The sequence below is a fragment of the Bicyclus anynana genome, chromosome 25 (genome assembly GCF_947172395.1).
Source record: "Bicyclus anynana chromosome 25, ilBicAnyn1.1, whole genome shotgun sequence".
Taxonomy (NCBI): Eukaryota; Metazoa; Arthropoda; class Insecta; order Lepidoptera; family Nymphalidae; genus Bicyclus; species Bicyclus anynana.
This window is the reverse complement of record NC_069107.1, coordinates 9,241,585-9,267,463: the sequence shown is the minus strand read 5'-3', so window position 1 is coordinate 9,267,463 and position 25,879 is coordinate 9,241,585. Positions and strand designations below refer to the sequence as shown.

General features: G+C 37.9%; 1 protein-coding gene across 1 annotated transcript in view; it reads left to right on the top strand.

The window, feature by feature from the left end:
- The window catches only part of LOC112054243 (NACHT and WD repeat domain-containing protein 2), a 41,821-nt gene that overhangs the window by 5,805 nt on the left and 10,137 nt on the right, over positions 1-25,879 (top strand). The window contains exons 3-24 of the mRNA XM_052889221.1: positions 2,977-3,122; positions 4,204-4,378; positions 7,423-7,567; positions 8,101-8,326; positions 8,681-8,791; positions 9,602-9,777; positions 10,501-10,655; positions 11,153-11,356; positions 11,983-12,122; positions 12,867-12,978; positions 13,623-13,721; positions 14,261-14,430; positions 16,111-16,274; positions 19,652-19,815; positions 20,696-20,865; positions 21,552-21,771; positions 22,253-22,465; positions 22,836-22,896; positions 23,089-23,241; positions 23,939-24,126; positions 24,675-24,804; positions 25,317-25,432. Coding sequence (XP_052745181.1) covers positions 2,977-3,122; positions 4,204-4,378; positions 7,423-7,567; positions 8,101-8,326; positions 8,681-8,791; positions 9,602-9,777; positions 10,501-10,655; positions 11,153-11,356; positions 11,983-12,122; positions 12,867-12,978; positions 13,623-13,721; positions 14,261-14,430; positions 16,111-16,274; positions 19,652-19,815; positions 20,696-20,865; positions 21,552-21,771; positions 22,253-22,465; positions 22,836-22,896; positions 23,089-23,241; positions 23,939-24,126; positions 24,675-24,804; positions 25,317-25,432 — 3,438 coding nt within the window. The remainder of the gene's footprint in view (positions 1-2,976; positions 3,123-4,203; positions 4,379-7,422; positions 7,568-8,100; positions 8,327-8,680; positions 8,792-9,601; positions 9,778-10,500; positions 10,656-11,152; positions 11,357-11,982; positions 12,123-12,866; positions 12,979-13,622; positions 13,722-14,260; positions 14,431-16,110; positions 16,275-19,651; positions 19,816-20,695; positions 20,866-21,551; positions 21,772-22,252; positions 22,466-22,835; positions 22,897-23,088; positions 23,242-23,938; positions 24,127-24,674; positions 24,805-25,316; positions 25,433-25,879) is intronic.

Here is a 25,879-nt window from a genome sequence, read left to right as displayed (position 1 = left end):
AAATACTATGCATGTTGATCGCGTTCCCATTTTGTCTTACAGTTAAATCCGTTCTTAACGGACTACTACTAGTACTATAAACTTCCTCGCTGCGAAATTTAATTTTTCTACATTAAGTAGTATCGATATTTCATAATGACGTTTCGCTTTTATATACAAGTATTCAATTATACAGATGGAAGGGTTCACTTTGTTCACACATATTGGACGGCACGACTAACTCTCTTGTCAACGACTTCTTTTCCGAGGTGATATATTGTCGTGACAAAAAACACGAAAAGAGAAAGTTATTTAGAGTGATAAGCGGATACACGGAAAGCTTCTATTACCATTTAAAGTTTATAGTTGTGTGTAGTGTACACGAGATATATTTATTGGTGTTAAATTTTGATGTGAGGGGCACGAGGTAAACTAATACCTCGTCCCATTTAAAAAAACGACAGACAATTTTGTTGGTAAATTTGAGTGCGATTAAGTCCAATAGAAGGAAATTGGTCTGAGACTAAAAAGGAATTAAGTAGTCAACCTCCCCTTAACTCCCTTTGATTTGTCTCTCATAATAATCCCTCAATAAACCCGCGGGTTTTCCGTGGAAATGCAAAAGGAAGCTTTGCCCTGTCAGTGGAAACGAAGAAGATTTTCAGAAGCGGTCATCTGAACTACAATTAATATAAACATCCTTTTTTGAATTTTCTTTGGAATTGGGATTAAATTTAAGTTCTTTTTAGTAGTTAGTGGAATTCTTGGAGCGTCAAAGCATATTAGATCTTCGAATTTCTGAGTTTCAAATTCCGCTAGATATAAACTAGTACACGCCCGCAACTGCGTCCACTTGGAAAACCCTCATCATTATTATTTTTTAGTCTCTCATACAAAATCATAAAGTCACTAGCGGACGCCCGAGACTTCGTCCGCGTGGATTTCAGTTTTTCACAAATCCTGCGGGAACCATAGATTTCCGGGATGAAAAGCCTATGTGTTAATCCAGACTCTACTTCAAGTTTCAGGTGTTTCGGCTCAGTGAAAGAGTAACAAACATTCATATCATCGAAATTGTCAGGTTTCGCAAATCTCGGGAATCCATGGCTTTTTCGGGATAAAACGTAGCCTTTGTGTTAATCCAGAGTAAAATCTAATTTCATTCCAAATTTCAATCAAATCGCTTTAATAGTAGCTGCGTTAAAGAGTAACAAACATCCAAACATACATACATCCATACAAACTTTCGTGTTTATAATATTAGTAGGATTACAAGAGGCCGATGTCCAGCAGTGGACGTCCATCGGCTATTATTGATGTACCTACTTATTTATCCCCGTATTTGTAATTTGGGTTCTATGGCGCAGTGGTATGCGCGTGTGGATTTACAAGACTGAGGTCCTGCGGTCAATGCCCGGCTGGGCCGATTGAGGTTTACTTAAATGGGAGGCTTCGGCCGTGGTTAGTCTCACCCTACCGACAAAGTTGTACCGCCAAACGATTGAGCGTTCCAGCACGATGTCGTCAAGAAACCGAAACTCCATCCGCCTAACAAGTTAGCCTGCTTCCATCTTAGACTGATTCATCACTTACAAAAAAAATCTACGGGACTGGAAACTATGCGGGTGAAACCGCGGGGTTCTGCCAGTCATGGTAAGCGTCAGTCCTGTGGGTACTCTGCCTGTGGAGAGTACGTACTGTTGTTAACAAGTTGCATGGCTGCGTAGTTTTAAATAGTACGTTTAGAGCACGTGGCGCTTCCGGCGACGGAAATATACGTGGGGTTGTTGGTTGTTGTAAGGTGCGTGCTACACTGTGGCGCGAGAGATATTTGTTATAGCTCTCAAGTAGCCTGGGGATAACAGAAGAGACTAGGATAGCAAGACATCTTAGGAAGGCTGAAACTTTGTGGACCTGTTCTCCCATCAGCTAATTATACTTTAGACCGGCCGTGATAGTCCAGTGGATATAACTTTTGCCTTCGATTCGGAGGGCGTATGTTCGAATGCAGCATGCACCTCCAATTTTTCTATGTGCACTCTAAGAAATTAAATATCATGTATCTCAAACGGTGAAGGAAACCTGCTTGCAGTTATAGCACTGCTTTCAATATAACACAAGCTTCAAATGTTTACAAAACCTGCACCGCGCTGACTCAAGAATAGTTCAGTATTGTACTCGTAATAGAAAACATGGCGGCGGGTAATCAAACAACCGGCCGAATGGTTGCGGTTACATTTACACTATTAACGACTAGCGGACACCCGCGGTTTTACTCGCGCAGGACAAAAACATGCCACGTCCCGATTTTTAGCGGAAAGTCCCGATTTTTAAATCAACGGAAAGCCCATATTTGTCCCAAAATGCGGGACGTAGACTTTCCCGCTTTTCGGGACAGGCTCTGTCCCGCTTTTAAATGCTCCGTAAATTTAATAAAGCTGAATAACTAATCCAGTTTAACCGACAGCAATCCCGTGAAGAATAATTCTTCATCTTTATTATAGAGAAAAAGGATACTTTAATAGAATTTAAATCTTCATATATATATATATATATATGACTATTTCACAAGTAATTCTTATAAATAATTATTCTCTTAAGTAAGTTGAAAGTTGATTTTGGTTTTCTTTATTTTTTTTATTCAAAATATAATTTTAAATATCATATTTTTATTAGTATGTAAGATTTTGAAAATTCTTTTACCAATATAAGACCACGTTATTTGCAAGTGTTATAGGCTATATTTTATTCAAGTATTCCCATAGAAACAGGAATTTCGCGGTTGGGATCGCGGTGCTAGTAAAACAAAAATTATATATCTGACTGTGACGTCACCCGGGTCTCAGCTGAAAATCAGCGCTGGGCATTGCTTTTCTGCGATGAACAGCTGAGCTGTAAACCCTTTCTGTTTGGTGTTACAGACAGTTATATCTTAGATAGAATGTACTGCTTGTGACACTAAAAATTAATTAACTTATTTTCTTTCTTTCACTTCAGGTGGTAGACATGAGGTGGGGGGTGCGAGACGAGGCAACCGACGATCATATGACCACAGAGTTATGTATGCGAGAGATCAAGAACTGCCAGCGATTGTCTATGGGACCCAACTTTGTGGTGTTTCTGGGCCAGAAATATGGATACAGGTGAAACTTCTGCTGTATTTATATTATTCCGTAGGTAAATATAAGATAAACAAAAGCTTTCCCTTAATAAAGATAAAATCTTTTTAACAAAAAAAATCAACTGACGTCAAAATCACAAAAATTAAAAGCGAAAAATAAAATCGTATGTTTACTCTAACAAAGAAAAAATATTTTTTCAAAATTGGTTAAGAAATACGAAGTTGTGAGGTAACAAACATTAAAAAAAAACATACGCGTAAAATCGAGATCCTTTTTTTGAAATCGGTTAAAAATGCAGGCTTCTTTTCTTTTGGAAAAAAATCAGAAAAAGAATGACGTGTAATTCCGTTTTTCACATATTCTGCGAAAATTATGGTTTTTGTAGGGACTAAGTCCCTACCTAATTACGCATTCAAATCAATTTATACGTTCCAGAGATTAGCCCGGACAGACAGACAAAAAGAGCTTGTTTATGTTTTAGTGTCATGTAATAACTATTACACACATTACAAGAAATTACATATTACAAGAAAACACAGTTTTCTCAAAGTCATCATCATCATCATCACCATCAAAATCATCATTAATGACCCATATTTGGTTTGCGCACAAGTCTTCTTTCAGAATGAGAGGGCTAAGGCTAATAGTCAACATCGCTAGCCCAATGCGAAATTAATTTCTGAAAATACACACAACTCAAAAGTTGGAGGTGCATACCCCGGACCGGATTCAAACCTACACCCTCCGAATCTGCTGACGTCATATCAACTGGGTTATCACGGCAATTTATATGTATTGATTTTTCTGACGGCCGCGCGGCGCAGTGGGTAGTGACCCTGCTTTCTGCATCCACGGCCGTGGGTTCGATTCCCACAACTGGAAAATATTTGTGTGATGAGCATGGGTGTTTTCCAGTGTCTGTGTGTATTTATAAATTATATAAGTATTTATATGTAGTATATAATTGTATATTAATATTATAACATCAACTATCTTAGCACCCATAACACAAGCTACTCTGTATGCTTACTTTGGGGCTAGATAGTGATGTGTATTGTTTAAGTATATTTATTTTATTTTATTTTTATTGATTTAATTTCAGACCTATACCAACTTACGTGCTGTCTTCCGAGCTGCAAATGCTGAGGGATGAGCTGGCAGCTGGTGGTGTGGATGTTATACTCCTGGATACGTGGTACAAGAAGGACTCCAATGCTGTACCTCCGGTGTCAGTGCTCCAGCCCATATCATCTATACTTGTCAACTTTAACAACAAGGTAAACATCGCTCTTGAGCACGAGCTTTTTTTTAAAAAAAAGTGTTAAAGTAAAGTGAAGCTATTAGTCAAGTGAAGCTAATAATAGCTTCGCTTGACTAACTTACTGACTGACCTGACCCACTTCCCGGTCTTCGATTAGGATGAAATTTTGCACACGCTCTGAGTTCTGATGACACGTGGCGGACTGACTGTTTGAAATCCACTCCCATGATATGGATATCAAATGAAAGGGTTTGCTGTCAGGAATACGAAAAAATAATCTCATGACTTAAAGCCAATACGGCAGACAGGCTATTTGAAATGCACCTCCATGATAAGGGTATTAGATGGAAGGGTTTGCTTAGCGTGTTTTTTAGTTTTTTAAACTATTTTATATTTTTATTTATATGTTAGCCCTTGATTACAATCTCACCTAGTGGTAAGTGATGATGCAATTAAGAAAATCTCAATTAAGAAAATCTCAATTGGCCCAGTCGGGTGTCTCCCTGGGATCTCCGTCTTGTAAATCCACCATACCACTGCGCCACGGAGGCCGTCAAATCATAAGCACATTAAAATCTTAATTGCAATGGGCACAAAATCTTTGATTATTACATATATACGGTCAGAGAAAATAAAATCTCTTTTAATTCTATTACACTATAAAAAATTGACGACACTTAAAAAGAAGATCCAATTGGAAAAACTAAGTTAAATCTTAATTCACATTTATAGATTGCACTCAGTGAGCAATTAATAAAGTCAGTCGTCCTAGAACCGAGGAAGAATGGATTGAGAGCCAGTAGGGGTTAGACCTCCGGGATTTGATAAAAGCTGAAAAGTCAGACAATACTAGACAAATATGGATTTTGGACCATGAAAACTTTCGAAGTAGCAGGATTCAAGAGTTACAATCTAGTTTCTGCATCTCCATTCCGCATTTACTCTACGCATTTCCGTGGTGTTAACTGGTTCAGGGTTATCGGCTGAACATCAGCGCTGTATGTCCAACATTTATTTGAAACATGCAGCACAATGCTGAGCTGGATCCCTTTTCAAGGTTGTGCCAAATATGACATAGTGGTGTTCTGATGCTTAGAATACTTTTGGTTTTTGATTTGCCTAAGTGGTATCAGGCACTACAATAATGGTAAGGTGTTAAGTGTGGCATAAATTTAGGGTTTATCTTTCTTTTTTTATTCTACAAGAACAGCTAGACAAACGTGAAAGTACCCTGGATTAACACATCCTGGAACCATCCATAATTCCCGCAAGATTAGTAAAAGAAAAGAAGTTTACGTAGAGTCGCGGGTGTCTGCTCCTACGCGTTTGTATGAATTTATTTCGAAGAAACGTTATATACTTGAATAATTGATGGGAGAGGACAATTGAGAGAGACCCTTGCAATCACCTAACTCCCAAAGTCCAAACTATAGAGCTGCTTATCATACTTATTTACCTTTGATAGAATGGAAATTGCTCAGTAGGCAGTGATAGCCCACTAAATATGACCTCTATCCTTCAACTGGGTAGGCATTCATGTACATTTTAAGAAATTAAATATCACGTGTCTCAAACGGTGCCAGAAAACATCGTTAGTAATCCTGCACACCAAAGAATTTTCTTAATTCTCTACGTGTGTGAAGACTGCTGATCCCTAATGGACCTGCATGGTGGGTGGTAGCCTAACCCCTCTCATTCTGAGAGGAGACTCGTGCTCAACAGAGAGACGAATAATGATGAGGAGTGTGAGCTGACAAAAATTTTAGCTATAACAACGAAGTTCTGACTGTGACTGTCTCTTAAACCTGAAGAACAACTTTAAATCAAGTCCTCTGTGCCGCAGTTCGATGAGCTAGTATTGAGAGGATTTGAAATTGATAAAGTTTGTTCTGTTCTCGTCCAATGTTAGGAGAGTTTTAACTTTTAATGGGTAAATATTTATTCGGCCTCTTTATGAATTTATGGATTTACTTTATTTGTGTAAAGTATTGTTTATTTTACATTCACCGTTGCCACAATAATGAAAACATCAGCCTACAGCGAATTGTCTGTTCTAAATCTTTTGTTTGCGTTTCTGGGGTAAACGGAACAAGCGATAAAGTTTTAGGTTATTTTGAACCTTAACAAATAATTAAATACAAAATATTTCATGTCAGATGTTCCTTTAATGTCGAACAAAATGAATTATTTAAACTTTATATTCTGACGTTCTGAAGTTTATCTCGACTTCGTCCACGTAAAATTCAGTTTATTCACAAATAGCGCGGGAACCGTGGATTTTTTCGGAATAAAAAGTAACCTAAACATTACAAATATGTAATTCTCAGTCAGTGAGCATACTTCTGCCACTTACCGGTTTCAGCTTTTTCTGCTGCGGCTCCCGGTCTTGATTCTCGTCAGTTGGTCTGTAATCAAATTGTTGCAAGTTATTTTTTAATCCCTTTCCAGTTTCCGATTGAGCTGAAATTTTGCATTTATGTATATTATGACAATCCAATATTATTATGACGAAAAGCTTATTTGATGATGTAGCTTGAAGGTGTTCATAGGAACTCCATAATTAAACTACGCAATCCAATCGAATTTGAACTCATTTGATTTGTCTTGACAAGTGCTTTGATACTAGATGGTAACCAGTGTCTGATGATGGGGCTGGAAGGTGGCCATAGGAACTCCGTATTTAAACGTCGCAATGCTATCGAGTTCGGACTTATTTGATTTATCATGACGAGTGTTTTAAAACTATATGGTAAACAGGGTCTGAGGATGAGTGCTGGAAGGTGGCCACAGGAACTCCGTAATTAAACGACGCAAACCCATCGAGTTTTGACTCATTTGATTTGTCTTGACAAGTACTATGATACTAGATGGTAACCAGGGTCTAATAGTGGGACTGGGAAGATAGCCATAGGAACTCCGTAATTAAACAAATCCATCCTCCCATCAAGTTTTGGCTCGTTTGATTCAACTCAACTAGTACTTCCTTACTAGATGATAACCAGTTTTTAAGGTTTTAGTTCATTTAAGTTTTTAATGGTAGACTTGTTACTGAAATTCCAGCGGGTGCCGAAGCTCCAAGCCGAGGACCAAGCGGTGTGGTGGGACACGCTCACCAAGATGCAGAAGCTGTTCCGCAAGGCGTCGCTGCAACTGTACAATGCGGGCAAAATGGACAAAGACGCTATGCACAATTATTTTATGTCTGGTAATTAACACAGATTTTTTTTTTTTTTTTAATTTTGCCATATTTTTTATAATATGACCAATATTCCCATTCCCCTCCAACTAGTCGGGAAAGACTGTATTAGGAGTAGGACAATAGACTGTACTAGGAGGGTACGACAATAGACCAACGGGGCGGGGATCGAACCACCACCCCTCGGTGATGAGTCCGACCGCTCTTACCGTTGAGCTATTGAGGGTAGATACAACAAAACACAAATAAGGCACATTACAAAAGCAATTGACGCTTTGAGCTTTGCACTAAAACTGAAATGGTGGATTTATTAAATCACTTTTGGAGAGGCCCAGAAGGCAAAAGAAACGGAGAGAGACCATTGGGATCAAATAGCACAGGACAGGGTCAAATGGACATCTTTGGAGGCCTTCAATCAATCGGGGGTTCTTACGTAATATAAAAACAAACTGCTAAAATACTAACATAAGTCCACTAACAAAATACTACTTTAGACTTACTACTGTGTATTAAAATAACCTAATTCTTATACTTCTTCACAGTAACGGAAAGAGAAGTTATAAACGGCGTTCTAAACGTGAAGAATACGAAGAACCACTGCCTCGCCTACGTGCGGTACATCAACAACATCAACCTGCAGAACTTGAAAAAGGCCAGCAACTTCGTCGACATCCTCAACAGGAGCTTGGATGCAGAAGCTTCGAAGCTGTTGGCTGATTTGAGAGACGTCCGATTACCTAATAAAATCGAAACTACTAATATACAGAAGTAAGTTTCAGTTCATTATCATCATCATAAACAGCCGATGGACGTCCACTGCTGGACACGCTGGTCCTGCAACCTGGTTGATGTCTTCGGTCTACCTATTATGGGTCAACCAACACTGCGCTATCCGGCGCTGGGTTTCGGAAACCGGAAAGTTTCAATTACCTGGAATGAATTAATAAATTGCTTCATGGGTCTAGTGGTTAGTTTTGGCTTTAGATCACGAGATTCTAGATTCAGTTCCTGTGTCGGGATAAGAAGTATTGAACTTTTCTTCCGAAAAAGTTTGAAAACTTGGAGGGAGAACTGACCCAAGAGAAAAAATAGAGTATTTTAACCAACTTTCTTAATTTCTAGGTATACCGTAGAATGGATTGGTCGAGACGGGTTGGACAATGAAACGCACGGCGAATATCTCAACCATTTCATTTCACATTTCTACAAGAACATTATAAAGCTCGTTGACAGGTAAGCTTATGAGTTACGTTAAATAGTAGGGGTAAATTTGTGGAAGATTAAGAATATTAAGAACATCATTATTCTCCGCAAAAAACTGACAAATCCAAGCAAAGCAACACTGACAGACCTGATGATCTACGTACGTATCACTTCTAAGCCTAAGCTTCGATTCAGTCTAGATGAAAGCGGGATTACTTGGAAGACTACAAGATTTATTCTACCCACATCTCTGACGGTGTCTACACGCTATCGTACCGGAATGCTAAATATCTCAGTGGTACATCTTTGTCGGTACGATGGAAACTACCAGAGAGACCAGAAGTAAGCCTATTTGTAAAATATAAAACCGTAAACTGAGCGAGCTGAGAATGGAACACAGGATCTCTATGTGAAACACACCATAGCAACTGTGCCAAAAGGTTGTCAAAGGCATATTGCTAAAGGCCCACTGATGTAATGTATCGAATCAGAGGAGGATCGAACTTGAACTTTATGTTTAGATTACAGGATGCAAAAGTTAAAATGTCACTAACATTGAAATTGCCATGGAAACAAACGATGTCACAGCGCTGTAACTTTACAGAATTCTGGGGCTGCATTCTGTACAGTTGCAGGGATGTGACATCGCTCATTCCCATGGAAATTTCGTTTTAACCGTTGTTGAAATAAAGTTCAAATTCTAAAGAAACTTGTTATAGGCGAATATTACATCGACGAATATAAAATAGCGGAATCACCCCCCGATCGTTACCGTGCACGACGTAGTTTTGTCCTTAGCCTTACTGAGATTCATAAACGTAACTATTTCGATATCCACAGAGCCATGCGTAAAGAAGACAGCAGCGCGCAAGGACAGATAGTGACAGAGATATTGCAGCATCTGCACGCTTGCAACAACTCCGTCAAAGTGTTCCACGGTAGAGAGCCTGATCTGAACTACATCGAGAACTACATGCTGAACGAGTCTGACAAACCACTTGTGCTTTATGGGGAAGGTATTATTACAAGCTTATTTTTAACTAGCTGACGCCGCGTGGTTTCACCAACGTGGTTCCCATTCTAGGAATACGGGGATAATATATAGCCTATAGCCTTCCTCGATAAATGGGCTATCTAACACTGAAAGCATTTTTTAAATCCGTCCAGTAGTTCCTAAGATTAGCGCGTTCAACCAAACAAACAAACTCTTCAGCTTTATAATATTAGTATAGAAGTAAAGATTTACGCTGTTGGTTGTGAGTCAAATCTTAGTAGCTTAGTCTCGTAAGAAGCCTCAGAGTCTCTCAACTAGTAATAGCACGAGCTAGTCATCGAATCAGAAATAAGTAATCTGCAAGAAAACCAAAGTCACTGACATACCTAGTTCAAAGAGTCTAGAAGCTGAAATGACATGATACATAGTTCGAAGAGTCGATGGATGTTAGGGTCCGAAGTTGGAACGGCGACCACGCGCCGTAAAGTGAACAATTGTGATAGATCACACCAGGTCGACTAATAACATCAAACCAGTCGCAGGCTGAATACAGGCTGCTTAGAGTCGTGGTATTTGGCCTACAAAAGACCTATGTCATGCAGTGAAAGTCTATCGGCTGACTTATTAACATTTAATTGGACAAAAATTTTATACACTTCCGTTTTTTAGAGAACAACTCAATGACAAGGTATCTAACGTGGATGCTTATGATATGTTCGGCATGTATTTATGATTGCATTTGTAGGTGGTTGTGGAAAGACAAGTTTGCTAGCGAAGAGTGCTGCGATGTCTCTCAACACATGGTTCGCTGAAGTTCGACCGACTAACATCATCCGCTTCCTCGGAACTACACCAGACTCCAGCGCTCTGACACCCACGCTCATATCCATATGTCAGCAAGTACGTATGAGGATATTTACAACTATTTCATTTTATTAAATTTTCAGCGTATCCAGCAATGTAGTTTAATGTTAACAATAGATGAGAGTATGTATTTCTGTGCATTACAAAATTTTAAGGATTTACTGGTTAGTCGGTTTTCATAACCTTTAAAACAACTACATTGACTGTTGAACACATCTCATCATTCACTCACTCAGAGAGGATATTTTGTCTTTCTTATTTACACGTAATTTTCTTAAGCACCTTAAAGACCTTAAAGAACAACACACTAGATAAATAATCAAGAAACTAAATTATTTTTCTCAAAGAAATAAATTTCTTCTAAAATCTACAAGTTGTATAAGATTTCTATGAAATTTGTTTAAAATTGTAACCTAAAATACCACAAAACTAATTTCGTTTTCTCAAAGAATGAAAAGTATTCTGAAACCTACTACACTAAATTGTACAGTACTTCCATGATGTTTAGTTAGATTTATTTTGAATTCTTCCAGATATCCTACAACTTTGCCCTGCCATTTGAGAGCATACCAGACGACCTGGTGCCTCTAACAGCGCACTTCAAGCAGCTCCTGACTATGGCATCGCAGCAGCAGCCCTTACTGCTGTTTCTGGATTCCGTGGACCAGCTCACTGGTATCGGCACTGAGAATAATAAAGTGTCCTGGCTACCAACTAGGCTGCCACCACATTGTAAGGTATTGAAATATTATAATGGTCATCATCATTATCTTCGTCATAATTACCATCATCATACACATCAATATCAACTGCTGGACTCTTTTTAGTTGGTACTTCGATACCTCATGCCGGAGCTGCATGCATCAAGCAGTTTTCTATAACCCGCTTCACCGTTATCGGCCCACGTAGTAGAGGGTCGACCAGAATTACGTTTTCCGATGTGTGTGTTGATGTACAAAGTAAATTCTGTCGGTTCTTCAAAATATGACCCCGCCCATTGCTACTTCAGCTTTGCGTATTCATTACTATCATTGGCAACGAAGTTACTTATATGGATGTTTGTATGATAACCCAGTAGTGACAGCACGTTGGACATGACCTCTGTCTTCGGTTCGAATCTGGTCCGGTCGCACCTCCAACTTTTCAGCTAAATGCATTTTAAGAAATTAAATATCAAATATCAAGCGTCAGGAAACCTGCATACATGAGATTTTTTTTAAATTATCTACGTGTGTGACGTCTGCCAATCCGTATTTGACTAGTGTGGTGGACTAAGGCCTAATCCCTCTCATTCTGAGAGGTGCTCAAAAGTGAGCCGAATATGGGTTGTTAATGAATTCATAATAATCAATTAATATTTCAGATAATAGTAACTTGTGCTTGTGAAGAAGCAAACCCGGAAGTGTCCAAAGAGTACGACGTCCTACGGCGAATGATTGATTCAGAAGAGAACTTTCTGGAGGTGAAGGCTTTGGGCGAGGACTTGGCTATGCAGGTTTTGAAGTCAGTATTTTATTGGCTGTAGTTAATTTTGGCTTAAAATAATTTAAGTTTAGTTGAACTGTCATAATTCTCAACTCATTACAGCTTTTAAAAATAAAGATATGGGACAAAGACAGAAAATCGAAATCAAAATTCAATCAAAGTAGGCTTGGCTTAGTTTACGAGCTCTCTTGAAACGTCAAGTTTTACTGTTTTTTTGAAAGGCAGGTTCTGCTTAGAAAAACCGGCAATAAACTCAACAGTTGCTTCTTTAAAATCATCTAATTTGATATTTCTATCTTCCATTAATTTCCCTCAATCATTTGGATAAGATTGTGTTAGAAGTGGGTACGAGAACAGAACAGCTGATGAGGAAAAAACCACTACTGCAGTGTTCAGTTCAGCCTTTACTGTGAAATCAGGACACAAGAATAATTTAACATTGATTTTACCAATTGGCAATTAAAGATCCCTACGGCTCGCTTGATATCGTCAGCCCACCTGGTGGGAGGCCGACCAACAATACACTTTGTAGTGCGGAGTCACCATTCCAGCACCTCGGGACCCCAACGTCCATTGGCTCGCCAAATTACCCGTCCATTGGCACTTAAGCTTCGCGACTCGTTGAGCTATGTCGGTGACCTTGGTTCTTCTGCAGATTTCTTAATTTCTGATTCGATGACGTAGAGATGGTCCAAGAATAGCTCGTTTTATTGTCCGCTGATGATGATGATGAATTAAAGGTATTCTCTTTGATCTTTGAAGGCTTTGGATGGCCTCTGCTGCAAGAGATCTGTCCAACTACCAGTGGAGGCTGGTCTCCAACGCTATCGCCAGTTGTTCATTGCCCATATTCGTCAAGCTGGTATTTGCTGAGGTAATAATTTTTTTATTATTTAAATGACAAGTTATGTCACGATGCAGTCTAAGATGGAAGCGGGCAATCTTTAAGTACCCCTTCCAAGATTCCCCGCATCCATCTATAGTCCATCAGTCCATCTGTTTATTCTCCCCACACCTTAATGGTTTCTACGCGATTTAGCATGTATGATGACTTATGATGCGTTTGTACAGAACTGGTCATGATGCTCCCTGACCAGACCTGAAAATCTATCAAAATATTTGTAATGACTTAGAGTTTACAAATGTACCAATTTTTTTTTATTAGCTTAACTTGAATTTTTACCCAACTCCGCCAGTATCAGGATTATGTTTTAGGAGTAGGTAATGAAAGAATGAAAGAAAGAAAAATGCGTTCATTTCGAAATTGCCACAAATCACAATATCTCCAGTACACCAGGTTATCCAGGACAATACCCTGCGATGTATGTCTCTATATTTCTTGGGAATGTCAAGAAATATAGACTCTAGGGCCTAGAGTCTATAAGACTTATTGCATTTCAGTACATCGAAATCTAAAAATAACTTCAAATGGCGTATCCGAAGGGTAAAACAGGACCTGCCTCGCACTTGGCCGGGTTTTTATTTATTTACAGTAATCATTGATTTATTTATTTACAGGTTTGTAGATGGCGAAGCTACACAAAGCCTACGGACACTCACTTGGCGTCCACTGTCATGGATTCGATCATGATGCTCTTTGAGAGAATTGAGAAACAGGTACCTACGCTTAAATATTTGTCTCTTCTAATATCTTGATATTGCGACGCTAGTATAGTGTAGGGCTAATCGGAAAACGGAAAAGTACTTAATAAAAAATAATGGTTAAAAACTATAACCCGACTACGTAAAAGAGGGTCTAAAAAGAACGAAATAACAAAATATTTCAGATTGAAATAGAGACATACATAGGAATAAAATTGCTCATGGTAGAGTCGTGGTCGCACCCATTATATACTTAGCATTATGTACCTGCTACATGTACCTATGTATAAAATAGAAGTGTTTCTGGCATAATTACATTACACCGTATAGAGACGGTGCGACCATGGCTATAACGTGACCATTTTTGTACCTATTGCATTTCTTTATATCAATCTGAAATATTTTCTTTTTTCGTTAATTCTAGACCACTTTTTACGTATTTAAGGAATAGATATTTAAGATATGACAATTGTGGGTTACATTTTATGACATCTTTACATTTATTTTATTGTATGTATGTATTATTTTTAATATCATATGATTTTCTTTTCCAGCACGGCAGACTTCTAGTCTTCCATGCTTTAGCGTACATCACAGCAGCGAGAAGCGGTCTTTCAGAAACTGAACTCGAGGATCTGATCTCTCTGGATGACAAGGTTCTGGATGATGTGTATCAGTACCATCTTCCGCCTGTCAGGAGAATACCACCATTGCTTTGGACCAGGTAGGTACTTAGCAAATTTAAAGGTTAGGATTTACATCTTTATACGCTCTTCTTTAAATTTTGAATTTTTGGATTTGTTTTAAATTTTACGGAAACAAGCGTCTGCTTTTATAAGATTCCCACGGTTTCACCTTGTAGATTCAATTCCGCGGGATTATCAAAATATTCTATTTGCTATTCCACACAAAATATGTCTCTAGCGTATTTCTTCCAAATTCACATCCATTTTTAATAGTAATAATGCTGTAACCAAATCCGGGTTTTAACCAGAAGGAAATTCCGTTTTTCACAATCCCCGCAAAGTATGGACTTTTCGGTTCAAAATTTGACTTTTTTGTTGAAGTAGATAGATACTGTAACCAAATCCGGTTTTATTTACAAACTAGTGGACGCCCCACTATTTCAGCCGCATTGTTCCCGATCCTGAGAGAGATATTTAGCCTATATTACTTGTTGATAGGCTATCTTTACAATGATAGAAGAATTTTTCAAAATTGATTTAATGGTATAATCGTGAAAGCATAACAAACATTATTTAACACCTATTAGCCAGACATTTACCAATCAAACTTTACGTTCTAGCGAAAAATGGTCACGAGGATAATCTGGCTTGAGACATGATCCAGCATGATATCCCATCGTCGTCATCAACCCATATTCGGCTCACTGCTGAGCTCGAGTCTCCTCTCAGAATGAGAGGGATAAGGCCAATAGTCCACCACGCTGGCCCAATGCGGATTGGCAGACTTCACACACGCAGAGAATTAAGAAAATTCTCTGGTATGCAGGTTTCCTCACGATGTTTTCCTTCACCTATTAAGACACGTGATATTTAATTTCTTAAAATGCACACAACTGAAAAGTTGGAGGTGCATGCCCCGGACCGGATTCGAACCCACACCCTCCGAAATAGGAGGCAGAGGTCATATACTGGGCTGTCACGGCTCTTATGATATCCCATAGAAAGTATCAAATAAATTACGTTCTATACTTCGACCATTGAGCATCTCGACCCTTAAAACCTGCTACTCGTACGTTCCAGATCTACAGTCTTGACTCTTATTGGCAACAATGATAAATTTAGATGCGAACAACATAAAACTACTCTGTACCATAATAGTTTATTCATTGCGGCAGTAAGAATTTATAATAAGTTACCAAAAGAAATTAGGAAAGAAAAGAATATAAATTACTTTAAAAATAATTTATATAAATACCTAACTCAACAGGCATTCTGCAGTGTAAATGAGTATTTAAGTTGATATTATTGTTATTTTCATACATATTTTAATTGTAAATATGTAAATTTTAAATGGTGAAATTGTCTTTTGAATCATTAAATACTTAATAAATAATTTGCATGCCTAATTGGCAAGATACATTTACCATCTACATCTACCGACCACCTGTATATATAATGCATGTATCTGCAAAGAAATAAATTGGTTGATTGATTGATTGATTGATTGAACCTCACAATTCTAAAGGAGTATGAGCTGAAAATTCTACCTTCATAAAACGAGGTGCGTCTAGTATCAAAAATTACATTATAGACTTCAACTATTGAGGATCTCGACCCTTACAACATGGTACCAGTTCTACAGTCTTAACTCCGTAATTGGCAACCTTATCTGTCTGGCTATCACAGTCCCTTGTTCTGTATTGGATACTTATTTCCAGGATCCGCAATGATCTCCCGAACTACCTCTCGGAGCGCGAGGCCGACGGCGTGTCCGTCATGAACTGGTACCATCGCCAGTTCCGGGACACGGCGCGCGAGAGGTACTTCAAGAACATGAACATGGCTATGTACTTCCACTCCATGATCGCTGATTACTACTTGGGTTAGTATTTATCAAAAAAATAAGCTAGCACACTATCACATCACACTTTATATCACATCACAGAAACACAAAAGCACACTACCACATCACACTTTATATGACATTACATCATGTCACACTACACATCACATCACACTGAACATCACATCACACTTCACAATATCACATCACATCACACTTGACAATATCACATCACACTTCACACTATCACTTCTCATCACACTATCACATCTCACTTTTAACGTGTAATTACTGAATTACACGCAATGATCTCCCGAACTACCTCTCTGAGCGCGAGGCCGACGGCGTGTCCGTCATGAACTGGTACCATCGCCAGTTCCGGGACACGGCGCGCGAGAGATACTTCAAGAACATGAACATGGCTATGTACTTCCACTCCATGATCGCTGATTACTACTTGGGTTTGTATTTATTAATTAATACCACATAACATCACACTTCACATTATCACATTTCACTTATCACACGCAATGATCTCCCGAGCTTCCTCTCGGAGCGCAAAATGTTCGTCTTCGCTTTTGACAAAAATACAAGTTTATACAAATATTCAGATGGGAATTTCTCGGAAATTGATATCAAATTCGTTCCTAATATTGACCAAGTTGATTGGGGATTCTATAGAATTAAAACCTCAAGGCTGAAGCCTGTTACTATCACTATCACATCACACTTTACTCTATTACAAAACATCGCAATTTACATCACATCACACTTAACACAAGCTCATCATATCATCACATCACACTATGAAACAATGTTTGTTACTCCCTCACTTGGCTGGAAGATTAATATCCATTTCAGTTTTAAATCCAAGTCGAGGATTAACATTAATAAGCTTTTTAACCGACTTCCAAAAAGGAGGAGGTTCTACGTTCGGCTGTATGTATGTTTTTTTTTTTTTTTTTTATGTATGTCCAGCGATAAATCCGTCAATTGTGGACCGATTTTGAAAATTCTTTTTTTGTTTTGTAAGGTTTACTTCCAGGGTTGTCCCATTTTTTTCATGTCAGGATCTGATGATGGCATCCTGGAGAAATTGAGGGGAACTTTCGAAAGTTGTAGAGACGGCTAGTGCGTTTGTTAGTGTTTCCATAAGGTATTTTAAGCCACTACAACTTTATGAAGGTTTGGAGTTGGTCTGATGATGGAGCCGAAACACAGACGATGGAACTCGTCAAGGATTTACAGCAGTCACCTTTTGTTTGGGCTTGATTAATTTGTATTGATGAGTACTTTCCACCTATATGGGTTGTGACTGTATTAAGGGTCTGGTGATGAAGACGAGGGACAGTGAAGAGAACTCTTCGACGGTTCACAGTAGCTACCTTGTGTTTGGACTTGATAAATTTGTATTGATGAGAACTTTCCACCTAGATGGATTGTGACTGTATTAAGGGTCTGGTGATGAAGACGAGGGACAGTGAAGAGAACTCCTCGACGGTTCACAGTAGGTACCTTGTGTTTCTACTTGATAAATTTGTATTGATGAGAACTTTCCATCTAGATGGAATGTGACTGTATTAAGGGTCTGGCGATGAAGACGAAGCGCAGTGAAGAGAGCTCCTCGACGGCTCACAGTAGCTACCTTGTGTTTGGACTTGATAATTTTGTATTGATAAGAACTTTCCACTTAGATAGGTTGTGACTGTACACACGCAGTAGGTATGCTAACACTAAAAATGAAAAAATAAAAATTTTAATAAAAAAAATTCAACCGACTTCCAACTCGAAAATTAACCTAAACTAAAAAGCAAGAAATAACTTCTTACCTATGTGCTACCTTCTGATCAGTTTGAAGGCGGTGCCAATCCAGTGTCATGTTTTAATTAAAGCTGTTTCTGAAAGAACTCACAGAAATTTTGTAATTTAAACGGCTTGAATTAAAACATCACTGGCTTGGCTCCGCCTTCAAACTTATCAGAAGGTAGCACATAGGTAAGAAGTTATTTTTTGCTTTTTAGTTTAGGTTAATTTTCGAGTTGGAAGTCGGTTGAATTTTTTTTATTAAAATTTTTTACCTTGAAAAATTCATAGTTTTCACGGGATTTGTAATAACCAAAAATATCCGATTTTCACAAATCTCGAAATCATGAATTTTTCTGAGATAAAAAGTTGACGATATTATGTTCCAAGGTATCATTTATACTATATTATATATATACCACTGTAGGTACTTAAAATCATCAAAAATTGGTTCAGCGGTTTGGCAGTGAAAAGGTGAAAACATACAGACTTACTTAAACATTTATAATATTAGTAAGGATACTTACACACTTCCATAGTGTTATTGTAATTACATATCAATCTCAACATCAAAGGACTATAACATTTGGAAGGTTGTTATGTAAAATATTATTTACATGATTAATTTCAATGGAGCTGTTGATTTAGTTAACCTTTTTGATCCCGACATTGGCTACAAGAGCTACGCGGTTGGCTATAGAAAATCAATCGAAATCGTCTCCATTGATTTTCTATACTACATTATACATTTAATTTCAATAAGTTACAAACACTAGGTTTGTATCCAATTTGATTAATTTATGTTTGTATCCAATTTGTTTAATTTATGATTTTTAATTTCATAGCATCTTTCTTTATAGATGAAAGGATCAAATCAAATCAATCAGTGGTTACAAAAGATGACAAACAAATTAATATGTACAATGTTTTCGCCTCGAAAGGCGTGCAAAACTTACAAAACATTACTTAGAAAATATTAATTAGTATTTGATGACCATGCTGCTCAAATGCGGGTTGATGAGCTTAAAGATATTTTTGTTGACTGACATGCTATCCACCCAGTCACACAATGTTTGTTGACTGACGATGACGACGACATCGACGACGACAACGATGACAATGACACATACGACTACGACGATGAATGAACACAAATAATAATTATTATTAAACTTGTATTTTCGCTTGTATTTGTTAGATTGCCAAAAAGCAGACTGTGGCAATTATTAATTATTAAAACAATGAATTCTATAATTTATCCTTTTTTTTTTCCTTTTGTGACTGCTTGCTTGCTTTTGAGATTACATTATTTTCTTCTGAGATTACACTACTGTATTTTAGCTGTATTTTTTTTAGTGATATATAATTATTTTTGTTAGACTAATTGTATGCGTTCTATTCTTCCCTAATGGTCTGACAGAATACCAGCGTTGTGGGTTCTGATGTACTCACAACAAATTTTAGCTGAGTCAGGTCCATTTTTTTGGCACAACACATAGTTATTATTACGATATAAATGTATTAGTTTTAAGTTATTATGTGTTGTGCTAACAAATAAATGATTTCTATTCTATTCTATTCTATTCTAAACTCAAGTATATTTCTCATTGTAGGTATATGGGGTGGTGGTAATCCGAAACCCTTCAAGTTTACGGAGATCCAGCGCCACCGGTTCAACCTGGCGGACAAGGAGGGCGTGGCAGACAGGAAGGTACCACTGCAGCCGCTGGTGTTCACATCTGCTGATGGATCTACTAAGAGATACAATTTGCGGAAGGTGGGCTTCAATGTTTATAACAAGTTTTCTTGAAGTTCAACGTATACACCCCGATTGTAAAGACATAAAATAAGATTGAAAAGATGTAGATACATGTTTTAATTTTTTCACTACGGTTCTTCTCTGTATTCATTATTGTCATCAGTCTATTTTAACGGCTTGTACAGGGCCAGGAGGGTAATTCAGTAAAAAAGTTTTAAAGAACTCACAATACGTATTCGCCTCTATCTTTCTCTGCTTAACTATAGTGTTAAGCAAAGAAAGATAGAGAGATAGAGATATGATAGATACGAGCTCGAAGCGACACTGTCGAAGTGATAAAATACCTCGTTACGTGTAAATGTGTGTACGTTGTGTGTAGTTTAAGGACACAAAATACATATTGGTGTAAAATATTTCCGACATGGACGTTTACCTCGTCCCCCTCAATAAACGACAGACAATTTTGTAGGTGAATTTGAGTGTCAAGTCCATTATGTATTTGGTCTGAGATTGGATTAATCAGTTTTTAAGGTGGGTACAAATTGGTGCAATGCAACATGTAATGTAATATTCTGCCTTACATTGCATGCTCCCTGCTGCCTTGGACGTGTGTCGCGCGCGGTACGCGCATTGACTACGAATCAGTCGGCTCAGTCCTGCGCACACTGCGCGCCCCTTTGTGTTCGTACCAAAAACCGACAAATCTCGAATCGACCGCGCACGAGTTGTAACGCTCGGAGCGTGCGCGACCCAGGCGCAGTTCGTGCGCGCGAGGCGTCCAAACCACGAGCATTCGTGATACATTGCAGAATGTGGACGTCAAATTCTTGCATTGAATGTTGCATTGCACCAGTCTGTACCCACCTTTACAGTAAAACTGATCAATGCAATGCTTCAGTTCGGCGAGCTGCCCTTCCACCTGGTCCGCTCGAAGCGTTTCACGGACCTGTACGCCGAGGTGCTATTCAATTACGAATGGCTCCACGCCAAGCTCAACTGCTGTCCGCTGCAAGCCGTGCTTGCTGACTTTGAGGACGCCAAGTTACACGTCAACAAGGATGCTGTCAGGTTTGATTCATATTATCTACTCTATAACTCGTGCGCGTTAACTCACCACCTGGCTACCAAACAGTACAAACATCATTCGAGCCAGGTGTCATATTACTCCAACGCACGAGCTGTAGTTTTTCTTTGTTCTGGTTTACGCTGATAAACATACATTTATATTTTGGGATGAATAAAAGTATTTCACACAAATATACAAATAAGCTTAGGTAAATCCATTATAATATTAAAATATTCTAACATGAGGAATACTCAACAACCGCGTTACTTCAGAATACTAGTTAAAAAGTACAAAGTTGCAAATACGCGCAATAAAGGGTCAGCTTCATCGTTTTATATTTTTTTTCAATTACACACTTTTTCCTTATGTTCATCTGCCGCAGTAGAGCAAATTCCAAAATACCATTTTAAGTTAATTATAAGCATTATAAGCATTACAACCAGCAGACATCATCTTCATCCGCCCTTAGACCTCCTTCATCTGGCTTTCTCGCAAAATCTGTTCTTTTTCGTGATGTTCTTTTATCAAAATTTGAATCGAAGCTTATAATTGCCACGTCCGTTATCATCACCACTGTCTTGGCCTACTGAAAAGCCCTTTTCTTTTTAAATGACAGAGGATTAGCCTTTTCTAACCACGATATTGCTATGCACGTTAATCGTACACTTCATGTATTCAAATATTTCAGAGAACTGATGCTAGTAGCTGATGCTCTACGTCTCGGAGGTGCCATACTAGGAGCGTATCCTGACATGTTGGCCCCGCAACTGGTGGGGCGCCTACTGCCAGAAGCCCCACACAACCCAGCAGTTTCGTCTCTTCTGCAACAGTGTCATGATAAAGGGAAGAATCATTGCGCTTTGTTGCCTTCTCATCACTGTCTTCATACTCCAGGAGGGCCTTTGAAGGTACTTTATGATAACAATTGAATGCTGTTGTATCTACACATATTTTTTGTTAAGTTTTGTATTTTATTTAGAATCAATTGAACTTTTGAATCAGTTATAGATAACTCTTCACCTGAAGTTAAGCGCTAATGCTGTCTAAGATAGTATTAGTAATTGTATTTATTTAATTTTTCTGTATAATGTGTGCTTAGTGATTTAAAACGCAATTTAAGGCACAGGATAGTACTACCAGCTTTTTGGTCTTGGGCCACTAATCATTATTGCAGAATTCCTCAAACAAGTTGTTTTATTTGAGCCCTTTATCATTGATCATTTAGAAGCTAGTCATTAGAATGATGCATCTAAAAACCCAAGACCTTGTGACCTAAATTCTGGTCAAACTGATTTTTGACCCCAAAAACTTCTCATGAACCTGAAAGTTTTCTGCCTAATAAACAAGCCAGTATATCAATTTTCCTAAAGTGCCTTTAAATTATTCCAGTATTCTCTAGAAGGTCACCAGTTTGCTGTATTCGGAATACGTCTCAGCTCGGACAAGCGATACGTGGTATCTATATCTAGCAGAGTCATATCTTGGGATCTATCCACCTCAGATCTGGCCAGAGACCTTTGTCCGCAACTCGAGGGAATTATGCAGAATCTAGAACTTTCTCCTGACAACAAATGGGCGGCTGCTTGCACTAATAACTCTGTTGTAAGTGAACTAATGTTTTAAAAATGTATTAATGCTAATAATGAGTAGTGATTAGACTGAAAGATCAATAGTATATCGGTGTCCAATTAAGAAACACGAGACACTTGAATTACATAAGGTGGCAGTGGTATTTCGATTTAGCGATCATCTATGATGGTTATTTTAATTAAATGATCAAAAAATCAGTGCCACATCTAACCGAATAGTAGATCCTGATCCACCTAGCATCATAAATCTAGCTGCTATGCTAAAGCGTCGTATTCAATAAAATAGTGTATACATATATTAAATTTCATAAAAGAAAAGGTTTTAAGCAGTAGGTACAATATACCAGTTTTTTTTGATAATTTCAATCAATGCTATGTTTCAGTCAATTCTTCTTAACATGTTGACGAGTGAATACATCACTATTGAAAATCCACTGGACGAAGGTAAGTGCTGAGGATAAATATAGATGCATAATATGATGATTCAGTAGAGAGTAGGGTATAACATGACTTTGATTTTGAGCTTATTTTTGGATGCTACTTACACCGTTAAGCCCATAGATGAAGCTATCACAATTTAGAATTCCTCATTAGTAGAATATGCAGCAAACGTTTATAATCATTGTTGATTCAAAGGTGAGACAGTGAGAGGGGTATACGCCCTCAACCACCACTTCTTCATCTACGGTCCCAACTCTTGGGTTCAGTTCAGCATGAGAGGCGAGGTCGAGGATACAAAGCCGGCGCCTGATGCTGCTCCGTACGATGACGTCACTTGGGAGATATTGTGTAAGAGATTGAAATATCATAAACACGTCATGTAGTGGCATTCTGTTGATTGAGACAATATTTACGACATTTAAAAAACTTATTCTAATGTTTGCAACGTGTTTATTTTTCTGATCTGTCATGAGCCACTGTATCACATATAACTCCTGCTACTTATCTGACATCATCATCCCACCTTTTCCGCGGTCTGCCTCTTCTACTTTCCATAACTATATAATCTTAATATCTAAAAGTAATGGGCCAAGACCCCTCTTATGTAAGAAGCCGGGCAGGGCCTAAATCGTACTCATAATCATACTCATCACCAAGATTATCAGTCTTGATAATGATGGTGATAATGATGACTTAATATCTAATGATAACGATTTAACATGTTCTACCTCAGCAATTACTCATAACCATCAGTATTTTAGAATTTAAACTATCGTGAATGTTATTCATATTAATTGATTATGAAACACGGCTAAAACTCACGTGATATTACGTCGGAGTATGCCCGACTAGTTTCGTTCAGTTTGGATCGTGCCGCGATGCAAGAACCAGCTCATGACTAAGGGCCCCGTATGGGTTCGAAACTAGTCGGGCATACTCCGACTCTTAACTCACGAGAGTTTTAGCCGTGTTTCATAACCATCAGTATTACTTGATAATGATGACTCAATATCTAATGATAATGAATAAACTTGTTCCACCCCAGCAATGGAGTTCCGTGATCTGGAGAACTTAGTCGTGGTGATGTGGAGCGGAGACCTGGACGACGACCGGCTGCTGGTGCACTTCTGCAGGTGTGGGAGCTGGCTGCAGCCGCTGAGATGCAGGGGAGCGCTGACTCTGAACAAGCATTGGACTAAAATTTACACCAGCGATCCGGAGAGAGGATATCAGGTAAAGATATATCAGAGAAAGAGGTAGATAGAAAAAAAAATTAAAAAAGCATATACTAAATCGAGGTTACATTAATTGTTTATCCAAGCATCTTTATCATTTGGAGACCATTGGATCAGCTAGGAACACAGGAAATAAAAACACAGAATACACATATCTACAAGGTATAAAACTAAAAATGATATTTTAAAAGACATACTGTTTATTGCCGGCTCTTCTCAGCAAAACCGATGGGAGAGAGAGAGATTTTTATTTGGAATTTTAAAAATTCTTTGAATTTGTCGTCATTGTACCATAATTAGAAGTAAACATGACAATTTAAAATAAATGAATTTTGAAATTGATTTTTATTTGGAATTTTAAAAAAATCTTTGATTTGTCGTCATTATAACATAATTAGAAAAGGTAGAATAAAATATTTCAATTAAATGTGTAAATTAGAAACTCAGTTCGCGCCATCGCTTGTTGTTGATTAGGATGATAAATTAATAGCATTAATGTGACTAAACATTTTAAATAGTTAATTAATCCTATCCAATAATGTTAAGATTTCAGTATTCGAGTTAAACGAAGAACAAATGCTTTGGGACAAGGTGGAAGAGTTGAACCATCGAGAAACCGACACAGCGGAAGCAATGCTGCAGTTAAAGAGGGGGAAAAAGGATCGGATGTTATTAGGTATGTCTGTCAATACTTTTGCTGCTTTAACTGACGAAAGAAATACTACGAAGCAAAATTTTAGAAGGCAAATGTATTTTGTTTAGAAAAACCAAAAACTGAAACTGAACTGAAACTTAGAATGGTGATATAATGAGTCGACTACAGCTTCTTCAATTTGAATTCCTATTTAGAAGAAGAAGAAGAAGTTGAAGAGAAACAACTTTATTGCACAAATAAATAAAAATGTTTACAAATGAATCTATGCTAATATTATAAAGCTGAAGGGTTTGTTTGTTTGTTTGATTGAACGCGATAATCTCAGGAACTACAGGTCCGATTTCAAAAATTCTTTCAGTGTTAGATAGCCCATTTATCGAGGAAGGCTATAGGCTATATATTATCCCCATATTCCCACGGGAACGGGAACCACGCGGGTTAAACCGCGCGACGTCAGCTAGTAATTTAAATAAAGCTATGCTATGATAGTTTTCCTTTTAATTTATGTTGCTACAATGCTTTATATGTTTCAGCCACTACTACATACAGTTTTGTTGTCTGGGACTTCAACAATATCATACCAAGGGGTAGTCACGAATCTGATAAGAAGAAGAATGAAGATGATGAAAAGAAAGAAGAAGAGGATGAAGTAGGTTACTTCGAATCTGTGCTAAATATAGAAGAAACAATTACTTCTCTATTATTAAAAAAACATTATCTTTAACATTGCAATGAACAAATTAAAATTGAAAATTTTGAGAATCCCGACACAATAGTCAAGAATTTGGATAGATTAACTTTTATAACAAAAATGATTTCCATCACATCCTTTATCTTCGGATTAACTTATCAGATTTCTCGATTATGTCAACTTTCCATCAATCAATCAATCAATCAGTCTATTCCTTTAGAAACTACGAGTACGGTGTCACACACCGACACAGTCAAGCTTGTAACATCCCTCTTTTTATAAGAGGGGTTAAAAATTAAAAGCATTTAAACTCCTGCCTACCAGAGATATTTTTTGTCTATTATCTTCTTTTGTTCTTACGTACTATGAGTAGTACAGATGTAGGTAGGAGGTAACAATTCTATT